A 15361-nucleotide genomic window follows, 5' to 3' on the forward strand; every position below is an offset into this window, starting at 1 on the left:
CATGGTGGTGATTTCGGATCATCAAGAGTAATTAAATCATTGTTTTGGAGGATGATTTAATTCTCCTAAGAGGTATAGGAAACTCTTATTATTGGGATGAAGTGATATGTAAAATTAACAATAGCTAATATTATTCATTTAATATGTAAATTAAAAATTTACATCTTAAAATTATTTTTAGTTATTTTATATTATAATTTTTATATTTTCAAATTAATATTCATTGTAACAAATTCAAAAATATTATGTGTGAATTTTTAAATTTTTTAAATTTATTTATAATATAATTTTTTTATTTTAATATATCAGTTTTATTTTTTAATCCAAATATTTTTTACATAAATTATACTATAAAAATTAGTTTACTATCAATAAATATATTTTAAATTTAATAATTTAATTATATTTATTATGAAGTAAATAAAATATGATTAATATGTTATATACAAATTATTATTTTTAATTAATATTGAAATCCTTAACTTATGTAACTATTATAATATGCATAGTTATTTTGATAGTTTTAAATAAAATAATGTTTAATTTTTAGTAACATCAATCATAATAATTTTTAATTATTAAAAATTAATTATTATTATTCAAACAAAGCGATTTCGAATCACAAGTGATAAGATTACTTTAATAATAATATCACCCAGATAATTAAATTATCATGATAATCTTGAAAAGATATCAAATATTATTTAATATATTTTTAGCTTGTAAATATGTGATTTGTTGATAGAGTGTTTTAATTTTTAATTTTTAATTTTTAATTTCGGTTATCAAAAATTAATCTTTGACAAATATATATATACATATATAAGTGTTTTTAGCACCATCGTAAATAATAGTTAATTGAATAATAGTTCTTGTCGCGATTATATAAAGGTCTAATATGTTAATTTGTGGCACTTAAAACATTTAATTATGTAATTGATACATGACTCTTTTATTTTAAAAAAAAATTAATATTTTTTCTTCAAATAAAAAATGTCAATTTGTGATGTTTTGAGCTTTAGAAGCTTAATTTATATACATTAAAAGCCCTTAATTAACAAGTAAACTTTTAGTTAAAGTTATCGAACAAATAACAATTATATTATTGTTTTTATTATTGTAAGACATCTATTTTTCATTTTCTTTCTCATTTTATTTTGGGGCGTTGACTTAGACATGATGACAAGGCGACACAACATTTCTTTATATAAATATATATATATGGAAGTTGTCAAATATTAAACTTTTATTATTAAAAATTTTAATATTTTATCAACAAATTATATCAAATTATATAACTATTGGCGACATGACATTGTTTTGAATAATCTTGGCACATTCTTGCCCTTAGAATTAGAAGCCATAAACAATTAATTAGCATGAAACCATTGAAAGGAAAATTATGGAATTCTTGGCTATACTTCATTTTTGTGTTATAGATTATAAAGATATAATATAATAATAATAGCAACTTTTTTTGAAGATTTACATTTTTTTTCCTTGTTTTATTTATATTCTATTTCAGAAAATCAAATAATCTCCAATAAAAGTATTTCGATTATTAAAAAAATTGGAGTTTTCAACATAGAAATCTCATACTAAAGTCTTAAAATTAGAGGAATGGGGATTAGTGAATGGAGAGGGGCCATTTTTTTATTATATAGTTTAAGACAAGTACTTAAATAAGACTTTGACCAAATTTATTCTTCATCTTGAGCTGGAGTCTAATTCAATGTGCAGCCATTGAGAGTGATATACTTGTTTTATCTTTGAATTTTATGTACCAAAATAAAAAAAAAAAAAGTTTAAAACCTAATAAATTTATATATATATATATATATTAGTACAAACTTTTAAAGAATAACTACAAAATTTTCTCCAAAGAATATTGGAGGATAACTTTTTTATATAAGTGATGATTCATTGAACTTCACCATGTAACCTCTTTTTTTTTTTTTTGGTGAAGTTACAACTTGTATATAATTATAAGTGATGATCTTCACTTTATCATGTAACCCGGTTTTACCCTGACCTTAGCATCAATTCCAAAGACAGTTAATGAATTTAAAATTTATATTCAAGTACTTTTAAATTTTAGATGAATAACTCGATTTTCGAATAAATTTAGTTACAAACAAATACAATTATAATTAAATGTAACATTTAGACAATAACTCAATGAATTATATTAAATAAACAGGTTAACTAATTACTATATAACTAAATAAATTTAATATAAAAAGTTAGATCAAAGCTATATATAAAAAATTTGAACCTGAAACATTAAGATTTATTGAAAAAAAAAAATCATTTCAGGGCTTTTTTGCTTTTAACCTAAGTTTTTTTTTCCCTTCTTGGCTTTGGCATGTACTAATATCATGGATCAAACGAAGAGTTTTGAATCTCACATCAAACATAATAGGAAGGTCATTGGGATATAAAAGGATTCACACCACCTCTGCCTTTGTGAGGTACCTTTTGTAAGACAAAATCGTGAGGTCGGGAGTCAGAGCGAACAATACCTTTCAAGAGTATGAACCGTGATAGGAAAGCTGATCTGAGACTCCAAAAGGGTGAATGCCCAGGTCTCGGAGCCGTCCGGGTTCAGAATTTAAGTCTCGACCCGTGATACTAACACGTCTTTTTTTATTGCTTTGAAAAATAAAAAATAAAAATAAAAAAATAAAACAACTTCCACACGGTGCTGGTTCCTCGATTAGAATCAATTAATTAAATCCTATAATTTAAGTTGCAAAACATCTTCATTATTGTTTGAAGTTGATAGCTAATGATGATGATGATGATGATGATAATAATAATTATTATTATTATTAACATCAAAAGAACACGATTAAACAAACATATAAAAAAAAGACATAATAATAATTGCTTTTGAAAGGTCATATTTAATTTAATTGTTGATCAGAAAACAATTAGGCTAGATGTGAAGCCTTAAATTCTTAATCCTTCAATTTCAACCATGAATATATTTGGATCAAGATGAAATGAAGATTGCAAAGTTGGTTTTTTTTATGATAAAGGTATGAATTAATTTTTCAACAAACCAAGATTTAATTGAAAAGTATTAATATAAATTTTATATAAAATTAAACTAAATACATATATAAAAAGACTTGAATATGATACCTAAACATTTTAGGACACACTCATTATTATTTACTAGTCATTGACACACTCACAAGGGAGTGAAATGATAAATAATTTTATTATTTTAATAAATATAAAAAAATTACATATCTAAAAATAATAATAAAAAAAAAACTGAACCTACAATTTTTAAGTATAGAAAAAACTAATCACAATTATCGATTAAAAAAGAAGTGTTTTAGATTTATAAGACTATTATATTTTTATTAATTTGTTTTTTCTTATAATTACATGATGAGTTTTTTTTTTTTTTTTTAATATCACCATTTGAGTTGATGTCACTATATTCATGACATTAAATTAGTCAAAGATTTTACAGTAATATAGATAATCGATTTTTCAATTACTATAATTTAAAATTTTGGATTTCCATTAATTGGGAAATGCATCTTAAGACTTCGTATAGACTATGACTTCTTAAATTAGCTTTTTTTTAATCTCTACCACTATTTATTAAAATATTGAAAATAAAAATAAAACACTTAACTTTACCAAAAAAAAAAAAAACTATCCCCCAATCTCTAGTATGGCTTGAAAGGCATCTAGAAGATAAGAAAACAAGAAAAAAAATTGTTGAATTAATCAAACCTGAGCTTAATTTTGTCAAATCTTACAATATTATTCCACTTATGGCTGTCTATTTCATGTGTTTTCTTGTAACTCAAGATTGCTTAGGACGAAGATTAAAGTACAGGAATTGGATTTGATCATCTAGTCAGCAAAATCAGAAAATTAATCAAAACAGAAAATATTGATTTTTCCAACCCATAATAACTTTTAATATTAACCTAAGGTCAAAAATAAACTTTTTTTTTTTAATTTTATGGGGTTGTCACATTCTTCTAGATGGTCACTATATTTTCATAGGGCAATGCTTTGATTTTTTAGTAGTCAAGTAAAAAATGTAGAATTATCTCACTTGAATTTATTGAGTAAATAAAGTCATGATTATTTATTTAGTTTTAAAGATGAAATATACAATATATTTTAAATTTTCTCCTTTACTAAAGTAACAAAACATTCTAAAAGTAAGAGTTTTAAAATTTTTTTTTCACTTAGAGTTTTTTTTTTCTTTTTACTTTTTTTTCATAAGAATATAACCCAAAAATATCATCACACTTTTGAATAAGAATATAAGATATGTTATATATAAAAGACTTTCAATTGAATGATTTTATCTTCAAAAAAGGAACTCAAAATATTTGCACTTGTATACTCATGGCAAGTTAATTTAAGTATACTAGTAAATATGCCTCGACTAACGTTCTGTTTGTTATAATAATTTTTTATATTTTATTAAATTAATATTTGTTTGAATTAAAAGTTTGAGTAATATGTATAGTTAATATAAAGTAATAATTTAAGAAAAAGTTAACATTTATGATTATATATCTCGGATATTCCCTTCTCTAAATCAAAGCTACTCTTCTTTTTACTTAATGAGGTGCCTGAAATTGTCTACAGTAAAAAAATTATTAACCAAAATCACTGTTTAAATAAAACCAAGTAGCATGTCGTGTAGTACACAAAGACAGACCTTTTTTCATCATAAACCAAACTAATTTAACCATCATATATAAATGTGTGTGTATATATATATATAAAACAAACTAGTCTCTTATTTTCAAATTTAATGCAAGTTTGAGTTAAAAGTTACAATGTAAGCGCTATAATTTTTTTGTGCAAGAAACCTGGGAAGCATACAACAACTTAATTATTTAGCCTTAATAAAAATAAATTAAAACATTTTTTTGATAAATTTTCTTTTTTCGATCATTTGATAAAAAATTTTCAGTCATAACTAAATAAGTTCAACTTAATGAACTATACAGTTATAACTAAAACATGAAAATACCTTATTCAAATGGACAACACCATCCATCAATCCATAAAGAGTAAAGGATCAAAGATTAAAAAAAAAAAAAACAAATATCTTAATCCGAGAAGCAAAGTTAAAGAATTTGTATCTTTAAGAAACTAAAATAAATTTATCAAAATGAAGAAAAGAAATCTACAAAATATACAATAGAATCAAATCTCTGAAGCTAACACTGAATTCCAACCAAAACCCAGAAAATGAATTCGAAATTCATGGATAATTAAAATACCTTAATTTCCATACTTAGTGGTATATCACCGAGTTCATCTTTCCCTACATTAAATCAAATAATTCAACAACTAGGAACAAAAACATAAGATAAATCATAGACATATCAATACATATAAATACTTAGATTAATTTTAAACTCTATCAGCAAAGTTAGGAAATTGTCACATATTCCATTAAAATACATTAAAAATTTGATAAATTAATATAATAAATAACAAAACTTAACAATATTTTAACTTTACTTGTGGATTTTAAAAACTCCATTGAAAATGTATGATATAATATTCAATAAAAAGATAAGACAATAAATCCAAATTAACACTATCTTTATATTTTGTTTTAACTCAATGATCATTAACACATATTGGCCTTCGTGGGTGTTTCCTCACAAAAAAAAAGAATTCTGGACAGATTTCATAACATAATTGATTCAAAGATTTAGTTCACAAAACCTAATTATCATAAAAGGCAAGAAGTTGCTTTACATAAGTACGCCTAGCATTAACATTTTATCCATCAACTGTAACCCATTGTAACCCAATCTACAATGATTGCTGTAGGTTGCTCCCACTTATTAAAAGAATTAAGAGGATACATTTTTTTTATTTTATATAATCTTATTAGAATATAAAAAATTGAAACACAACAACATTTCAATTATAAATTTTGTTATTTTGTAAATTCTGTATTTAGTATTTATTTGTGCTTAATATTGTGAAATTCACTTCAAATTTCAATTAATTTTTTTTGACATAATCACTTGTTGCCATTATCTATAAAAAAAAAATATTCCTTTTTAGGATAAAAATGTTATCTTATTTTACCTAATTTTTTTATTAAAAAAAGCCTACTTAACTAAAAGAATCTAAAAAAAAGGTAAAAAAAAAAAAAAAAATCAAAAGGCTGCTAGTTGTCCAATAAAAAAGAAAACTCTAGCAAAGAAAAAGGTGGACACCGCAGCTGTTTTTTCACCCACTGAAATATCTAACAAATCAAAACGTTAGAACACGTGTTCCGGATTTTCCTCGATAAATATCAATCTCTCTAACGTTTCTCTCCCTTCCCAATTGAAATTCACTCTCACCCAAAGGCTAAACACAAATATCCAATCTCTTCGCTATTTCTCTTGAAAATCCTGGGTTTTTTTTTTTTTTTTTTATTAAAACCCATTTTGCATTTCGGTCTGTTTCAGCTTCTTCTTTACTGGTAAGCTCTCTCTCCATCTCCATCTCTGTCTCAAGTTCTCTTGCTTTCTTTTTTCTTTTGGGCTTTTTGGGGTGTCTTGTTTGATCCTGTTTTGGGTGTTTTTGGGGTGAAATTTTTTTTATCTTTGGCTTGATTTTTTATCTGGTATGTTAAGATTGTCAGACATATTATCATAAAAGAGGAGCCCTTTTCTTTCTTTTTTTCTTTTTTAGATTTGGTTCTTGATTCTTGAATTTAAAGAAGGATGTGATTTGGTTAAATGTGGCTTGGATTATTGATGCTTGTTATATTAGTTTCCTAGTTATTAACTTAAGAAAAAATAAACTTTTGAAAATGAAAATATGTAAACTTTCTTCAATATCTTTTTTTTCATTTAAGATTTTTGTCAAGAAAGATTGCGATTTGATTTACAGTACTTTGATGAGCATAATTAAATGAGGTTGAAGCTTCATTTTAAATTTTGTTGAGTCTTAAAATTGTAATAAAAAGTCAATTCTTATTGCATAATGGAATTGTTTTACATAGGTTCTTTTTGTTTTGGTTGCATATGAGCTGTCTTTTTTGTTCATTTATCTATGTGATCTTCTCTAATTTAGAAGAACAATGTCATAGTTTGAATTGATCTGTATTTCTGGTAATAATCCTTAATTTCATGAAAATTTTTTTCTTCATGTATAGGATTCTGCCAATCTTCAAATAAAATGTCATGTTCTGTAATTTGGTGCACTATTTCTTCTAACTTGTTGGCACTTCCTTAGCATCAATCTTTTTTCTAGTATTTTATCTGCTGCCTTTTCAATGATTAAAGTGTGTTTGATTCGGTTGAAGATCAAATAGTTTTTGGATAATTTATTAAATCGAGGAAGTTATATTTCCCATCTTTCTTTCCAATAAATAAAGAATATATGAAATAAAGAAGAGAGAAAATTGTTTTCCATCTGAGGTTCTTGATTGTGAATTAAGATGTTTTTATAAACGAGCTAACATAAAAGGCAGTTCGGTTTTTAGCTAAAGATGTTTAAAATTAACCATTGTTATCTGCATTTTTCATTTGGCTGGATGCTATGGAAGTTCTCTTTCATCTAGGAGCACACTATCAAACTTTGCTTATAGACATTTTGCTGTGAATGCTTATGCATGTAAGAAACATTCTTTTGCAATCTAGTGAACAATTTGCTCTCATGCTTCATGTATGGCAGTGATATAATCACCCTCTTTCTTTTCGTCTATCTTTATTTCTAATGATCCCCTGCTGTTGTGATTGGTTTACCTGTATATGCTTTCATTTAAACTGTTTATATCCTACAGAATGGCTATGGAACCAAACTTCTTTGAGCAAGAAGCGCACTTTGATTCTGATGGAGATATTTCTCTCAAGCAGAAATGGAATCCAATATCAGTACCAACAAGAGACCTAGAAAAGGATGCTGGCCGCTTTGATTGCAGCATTTGCTTTGACTCAGCACAAGATCCAGTTGTCACCCTTTGTGGTCACTTGTACTGCTGGCCATGCATTTACAAGTGGCTTCATGTTCAAACTTCTTCCCTTGATGCAGACCAGCGACAGCAGAATTGCCCTGTGTGCAAGTCGAACATCTCTTCCAGCTCCTTGGTTCCCCTTTATGGTCGTGGTATATCTTCAGACTTTAAATCCAAGAATCCCCACTCAGATCTGGTCATTCCCCAAAGACCACCTCCTTCTGGATTGAACACTATGAACACTTCTTTGCATCCAAGTCAGCGAATTCAGGAAAATTTGTTCCATTCTCAGTCTCAATCCTTTCATCACCAGCAGTATTTCCCTCATTCTTACGGAGATTATGCAACCTTAGCATCATCTAGCCTCGGTGGTATAGCCATGACAAATTTCTTCAATCCAGTGATTGGGATGTTTGGGGAAATGGTGTATGCTAGGATATTTGGGAGCTCAAACACAAATTTGTTTTCTTATCCTTACCAAGCTTCTTATCCTTTTTCGGGGAATAACAATCTTAGGATGAGAAGGCAGGAAATGCAGGTTGACAAGTCTCTTAGTAGAGTATCCATCTTTCTTTTCTGTTGCATTATTCTTTGTCTCCTCTTGTTTTGAAAAGTATTAACTTTGAGCTGTATAGTAGTAAAAAGACAAGTCAATGAACAGACCAAACACAGTTGTTGTTGGAAAATTTGTGAGGAACTCGCTTGTGAAATTTCTCTCAGATATTTATATGTATATAGTACTATCATTTTTCAAGAACTGGGAAGGAACAGGATTCTAAGTTATCATACTTCTGTTTGAAGCATTCCTCTGGTGGCTGTTGCATTTAGATTTAGGCGAAAACTAATATATATGATGTCTTTCTCATTGTGTGCCAATTGGACTAGGTTTGATTTATTTTAAACTAAAATTGTAAAGATGTGAATCCGGAACTTATCTTCTGCAATCATCTTTAAGAGGTGACATTGAATTGGTCTGGAGTTAAATCCTAACATTTACAACCCATTCTATCTTCAGGTTGCAGCTTTTTTTGTATAAAAAAAAATTGTTAAGATTGCAGAAATGTAGTAAAATCTCTGGTTGATTTTGCTGAAGCATGAGGTAAAACCAAAATGAGATGGGATTGGTGTGAGTTGAGCTTATCCCCCGTTTGAATCCTCCAAATAGAAATGGACAGCTCAATCCCTTTCTTCTTTTTTGTGAAATTCTCAAGCAAATCCAGTATCAAACTCTTATGCAACAGGCTAAGAGTCACTAGTCACCAGTCATCAGTCCCTTGGGATATGCTTTGTATGCTACTTTGAAGTTTCCACTATTACAACACATATTCCCCTTTTGATTAGCTCCTTTCTTTAATATTCTTCGTCACATGGAATGGAATATGAGAAAGAGGTTTGCAAGTGGATTTTGTCACATAGGGAACAAAGGGAAAAAGGCGATGAATTAAACTTGAAGAAAAGACCTTTAACAATGCCTTAAGCTGTAGAAGACAGTAACAACTTGAGCCAAGCCCTTGATTATAAAAACTTCAATGGCTGAAAAGTTGCTTTCGTTCAATCTTTATTTATTTAGGTGGTTGGTGTCTCCTGCGTTGAACAAAAATTCAATTCCTTCACATCATTTGCATCTATTCATATGGTATATTAAAAAAAAAAAAAAAAGAAAATCCCTCACAATTGATTCTAATATTTTGTCAAAATTTTACCCTTTTTACCCTATTTATTTAGTAGAAAAATTTTTACCCTTTTAATCTTTCAATCTTTTTCACATATGACTATATGAATTATAAAAATTTTGATTTCAATTTTGAATTTTTTTTGGTCGGTGGAGTGCCATTTGTCAAATTGGCAGTCTGTTGTGCCAAGTTTTTCTTTCGCTTACTTCATGAAGTGATGCTCCCACGAAACAACTAGGAAATTTCATCCACATAACAATTTTGCTTTTTTTAGTACTTATTTCTACTCATTTTCATTGCCATTGTCAATGGCACATATTTCTCTATTAATCATTTTGAAGGATATCACCAATCACCATGATGGTCATCTTCAATTGTGGTTTTCCTTCTTTCTTTTCAACAAATGCACCCAACTTTTTCATGATAACATTAAAAAAAAAATGGAAAAGATAAATCTTACAATCCATCCCCCCTTGTTCTTATTCAACATGAATCATATAGATATTTTCATTTTTGCATATTTTATGCTAAATACATGGAAGCTATAATACTCTTTTGTAATAAATACATGGAAGTATTCAATTAAACAGTATTTAAAACTCGACTTGAGATTCTTTAAATAAAAAAAATTTTTTTGGGAACATTAAAATATTATATATATCTTCTATACTACAATTATGTCTAGAGGAATGGATTTTCAGCATTTATATAAATAAATGATCATAAATTCTTAACAGTTTAAATTCGAAATTAGAATTAATAATTTTTTAAAAATATATTTATTAAATTTAGAATTTAAATTTCAAAGAATTTATAATTTTTATTTCAATTTTCCCATACAATTTCATATGTATAAAAAAAAAATTGGGAACAGTTTAATCTGAGATGATAAAATTAAAGAATTAGTTTATCACCGACAGACGGCCTTAAAAAAGCAGTCTTAAGACAAAGTATATCATCATTAGCCATCACATGCACTTGTCTCACCTCTAACCGTAAAATTCTTCCGTACGTTTTAGGACGTGAAAAAACGCGTTTTTTTTTTTTTTCATATTACTTCTTTTTCTTTTTCTTTTTTTCCTTTCATTTTAACCAATTTTTTTGAAAAAAAATGCAATTAAAAAAGAATAAATGAAGTAAATTTTTAGATCTGAGATTGTAATATATAATCACCGACAAACCGCGTTTGGAGTCTATAAAATGGAGGCTCTTTCTTCATGAATTTTTGTGAAGTTAAAAGAAATTCGTTGTTTGTTTAGAGAGAAAATTTGATGGGGCCTTTCATCGTTCCTTCTGTTTTGCTTTGGCATTTGTTTTTCTTTGTTATCACCATTTTCCAAGGAGTCAATGCTCAAGTTAATGGCTGGTTAAATGCTCATGCAACTTTCTATGGGGCTGACCAAAGTCCCTTTTCTCTTGGTAAGCCCACATTGTCAATGATAGATAGAAATTTTATATAATTTTTGTGATTATATTCTAATTAACTATCCAATAATCTTATTTATAAAAATAAATTGAATTGATGAGTTATATAATTATAGTACACATTAGTAGATTATATATATATTATAGTCTTTATTGTTCTTTTACATATGTAAATTGGTTTTTAAAGTTTAATTTTGCATTCATAATTACTTCAGATTCATTTTATTTTGTATTTTTAGAAGTAATTTTTCAAATCTTTCAAAATAGGTGTATATTTAATTTACAATTTTCTTCTCTTTTTACTTGCATTGGAATTCGTTCAAAATTATAAAGAATATTTTTTAATAAATTTATTAGATTTGACTTAAGTAAGTTTGCTTAAATCAATCCAAAAATAATAATGGATAAATGCAAAAATCCCTTTACGTTTGAATTTGGAAAAATTGTTAAAATTTTTCCTTGAACATAAATATTTTAACTCAATGATAATTATAAATCATGCTCACCAAATCATGATAACTCAAATAAAAAAAAAGTGTTAAATTGGGTTGCCCAACAAATTATTAAATTTTTTCAAATCATGCTCACATTCGAGCTACATGACCATGCATGCCATGAGCCTAATGGGTTTTATATCTGTTCATGAACATAAAATTTAACTAATATTCATATTAAAACTAAAGAAGTTAAATGGATTATGATCTTCAACTTTGATCTTTAAAAATTATTTATTCGATGTTGATGTTATTATATATAGGAGGAGCTTGTGGATATGATAACACCTTCCATGCTGGTTTTGGAGCAAACACAGCCGCTTTGAGTGGTGCACTATTTAAAGAGGGTGAGGCATGCGGGGCTTGCTACCAAGTAAGGTGCGATTATAGGGCTGACCCCAAGTGGTGCCTTCGACTTGCTAGTGTGACCATCACAGCCACCAACTTTTGCCCTTCCAACAACAATGGAGGATGGTGCAATCCTCCTCGTCAGCATTTCGACATGTCGATGCCTGCCTTCCTTCGCATTGCCCGGAATGGCAACGAAGGCATTGTTCCGGTCCTCTATAGGAGGTACAATTAACATTTTGCATATGGTTACCAATCTTGTAAAAGAAGGAAAATCCTGACGTACTAAATTGATATATAAAAAAGTGTGCTCTAGAATAATTGGAGAAAAAGATTAAGTTGAATCAAAACTTGATGAAGGTATATACTTCTAAAGCATTAATGTATTATCGAAAAAAATCCTAATGTTCATATTGATAACGATTTCCAAAAGTTCTGATGAAGTTTGATATATACTAACTTTTTTGAAAGAAAAAAATTTATATGTTTTCGGAAATTGATAGTGATCTTAATGTTAATATTGATGGTGAATTTCTTGTTAATAGAAAAATAAAATTGCTATGACATGTTTTCATTGGGTTTGAAGGGTGCCATGCAAGAGGAGAGGTGGAGTTCGATTCACCTTGAAAGGGCAATCAAGTTTCAACATGGTGATGATCTCCAATGTCGGGGGCAGTGGTAACGTGAAGGCGGCATGGATAAGAGGCTCGAGAACGAGAACATGGCTGCCAATGAATAGGAATTGGGGAGCTAATTGGCAAAGCAGCATTGATCAAAGAAACCAAAGACTGTCTTTTAAGCTAACTTTGGTCGATGGCAAAACATTGGAGTTTCTCAATGTCGTTCCTCCTACTTGGAAGTTTGGACAAACATTTGCTTCAACACAACAGTTCTCTTAATTACTTCATAAAGAAAAAATATCCTAAAAACTAGTACTTTTTAGATTGATGGTTTTAGGATACAAAGGATATTGACATAAATGTCATTGAATCTATGTTTTTTTTTTTTTTTTGAAGTTTTCCCTTTTAACAATGTTATTCATAAGTCCCCGAATATTGGGAGCAAAATACTATATTTGAAATGTTTTTGGCCTTAAACTTTTGTAATCTGATAGACAAGAATCTAAATAAAAAATAACAGCAACATTTGATTAGATCAATAATCTATTTATCTATATATGTTTTTCATAATTTTTTTATCGTTTGAACACTTGAAATGCCGAAAAAGGAAAAAAAAGGTGATGGATCAGTAGGAGAACCACCCACAGAGCCATCCTCTTTCAGAGGGCACTGTCTTGCAATTAGCCTTCCACGCTTAGTGTGGGAGGGGGGCGGCTCCTCCACACACATCATTGTCTAATTGTTCAACTCCTCCTGTACATAGGTAATAGGGTTCGTATTGTTCAACTCCATGTATAGATCGGCAAGCCAAATAACCACCCGAAATCCGACCCCGTGGAGGAGAGCCTACCGTTCCATCACCTTGCTGATCTGATTTGAGTTTAGAATATATAAATAACAAGGGGTATCTTGTTTTGAAGCGATGTGGGATGGTTTTCTCCTTTAATCCATATGTTTTGTTCTGACTGATCAGGTGGTGAGATTTAGGGCTACTTCGAAGTTTAATTCTCTGGCGATTCAATGACATGTTTACATTGTTTTTAAGCCTGTAACACTGGTTTCAAGAATACTTCAAGGATTAGTGACTGGAGAGTCTTAAGAAATCGAAAATCAAACTCCAAAGTTGGACATTCTCATGAGATGTGTTACAGCCAAGATAACCAAATAAGAATATCAATAATATTAAGTTAGACTTAATTATTAAGTGTCATATATATGCAACAGAAGATTTTATTACATCAGTAAGGGGCCGGGAAATTTTAGGACTGCTGATTCTTCACATTTGAATTCAAGTTTACGAGTCTCAGAGCACCTTTGAATCATTGATAAATTGTTGTGAACAAGGAAATCTGAAGCCGAAAAGAAACCATAGCTCCAGATTGTCATTGTATTCAAGGCCCTATGTGTTCTATCAATCCGAGCTCATGTTCCAACCTTACAACTTTTCTAATACAAATAGTTTCGAGGTATGACCAAAAAAACAAAAAAAATTTTGAATCATGCTTTGGTGCTGTTCATCTCCAACCTAGGGCAGACAGATATACTAACAATTAGTTTGATCTTTAATGCAAGTACGTAAGATTTAGTAGTTGAGCCCATCGTCTACTCTTAAAAGTTTTTACTGTATCTTCATGCAATATTCAAAGCATGATCAATATAGAAAAGTTATAAGCTAACATTAATACATACGTACTTTTGCTAGACTTGATAAGAGACACATCAGTGTACATGTTTGTGTCATGGTTCACATCACACCGACTTTGTAAAATATTATCCGTTTTATCTTATAAAAAAACATATCACAAGTTGAAAGTAGTGTGAATAGTTATATTTATCTCTAGTTCATAGTCAACGTTGATTCATGTCTCCTCCAATGACCATGACACTTTTGGCTGTGTCTGATGGCATTCTCACCTATTGCTAGTGAATATCTAGAGTCAACGAAAGCACAACTCATACATATGATCTCAGGTTTTGCAATCCATGTCTATATTCAACCGACTTTATTACGAACTACAGGAGTTTCTAGTTTATGAGAATTTTGAAGGAAGAGTGATACCACACCTCAGCTGTCATGACCAATTAACAAACAAATGGAAAAGAGAGAGACACTTGCTACTTCATTTGCTCCCAAAAGCAAGATGTTTTAATTACTTAATACTTATTTAAAACAAAAAAATCAAAAAAGGCTGTGAGCCTCGCCAGTTAGGATCAATTGGTCTGGCTAATATAACATAATAGCAGTTTATATCTAAACCCTAAACCCTAAATAGTGAACCCTAAATCTATATATCTAAAGTCCAAAATGGATTCAAGATCAACTATGAACCCTGCTCGCCCTTCCTATGAACAAAAACCATTTGAACCCTCTCCAATAGTCAGCTTGCATAGAAAGAGACAGTCCCTGCTAACTGTACCAAAGAGGCACCGGTGATGAGTGAGATGGGCCTGTGCCTACCAAACAGAGAAAGAGAGTAAAAATGAGCAATTCTATAATCATAATTCTAAAATGTTTTTTTTCCCATTTGGCCATGCATTTATAAATTCATTGATTAATATCAATACATAAAAAAAACTTGAGTAGGAAATGTTATAACATATACTAGCGCTTTCAAATATGCTATAATTTAACTTTTATTTCATATAACTGTTCACATTTCACAGCTCCATCTTAGACTAAAACTATGGTTTAAACAATAATCTTTTTATGTCAAATATTCAGCTCGTTTTGCAAAGAAAAATTGCTATGAATGCATTCATATATGTTCGATGTATGTTTGACTTAATTCAAAACTTTTTCATGCCAAATATTCACATCAGATAATCAAGCAAAGGAAC

The 15361-nt window shown here is 28.9% G+C and overlaps 2 protein-coding genes across 2 annotated transcripts; both read left to right on the forward strand.

The window, feature by feature from the left end:
• Positions 1-6289: 6289 nt before the first annotated feature.
• On the forward strand, positions 6290-8751 carry LOC111275831 (E3 ubiquitin-protein ligase RMA3-like). Its single transcript, XM_022861374.2, has 2 exons — positions 6290-6484; positions 7793-8751. The coding sequence occupies exon 2, from the start codon at positions 7794-7796 to the stop codon at positions 8571-8573; it is 780 nt and encodes a 259-aa protein (XP_022717109.2). The 5' UTR covers positions 6290-6484; position 7793; the 3' UTR covers positions 8574-8751.
• A 1982-nt stretch (positions 8752-10733) lies between these two features.
• Positions 10734-13246, forward strand: EXPA12 (expansin 12). The gene is made up of 3 exons (XM_022861995.2): positions 10734-11055; positions 11819-12128; positions 12490-13246. Exons 1-3 carry the CDS (start codon positions 10908-10910, stop codon positions 12800-12802), a joined length of 771 nt encoding a protein of 256 aa, XP_022717730.2. The 5' UTR covers positions 10734-10907; the 3' UTR covers positions 12803-13246.
• The last annotated feature ends 2115 nt before the right edge of the window (positions 13247-15361 follow it).

This window comes from Durio zibethinus, chromosome 25 (assembly GCF_047325235.1).
Source record: "Durio zibethinus cultivar Kanyao isolate XHJ-2024 chromosome 25, ASM4732523v1, whole genome shotgun sequence".
Lineage (NCBI taxonomy): Eukaryota > Viridiplantae > Streptophyta > Magnoliopsida > Malvales > Malvaceae > Durio > Durio zibethinus.

Bases quoted from the DNA above. Each gene is read 5' to 3' on its own strand.
- LOC111275831 (XM_022861374.2), top strand. From the start codon at position 7,794: ATGGCTATGGAACCAAACTTCTTTGAGCAAGAAGCGCACTTTGATTCT.
- EXPA12 (XM_022861995.2), top strand. From the start codon at position 10,908: ATGGGGCCTTTCATCGTTCCTTCTGTTTTGCTTTGGCATTTGTTTTTC. The intron at 11,056-11,818 runs GTAAGCCCACAT...TATTATATATAG, and splicing joins CCAAAGTCCCTTTTCTCTTG to GAGGAGCTTGTGGATATGAT. The intron at 12,129-12,489 runs GTACAATTAACA...TTGGGTTTGAAG, and splicing joins GTTCCGGTCCTCTATAGGAG to GGTGCCATGCAAGAGGAGAG.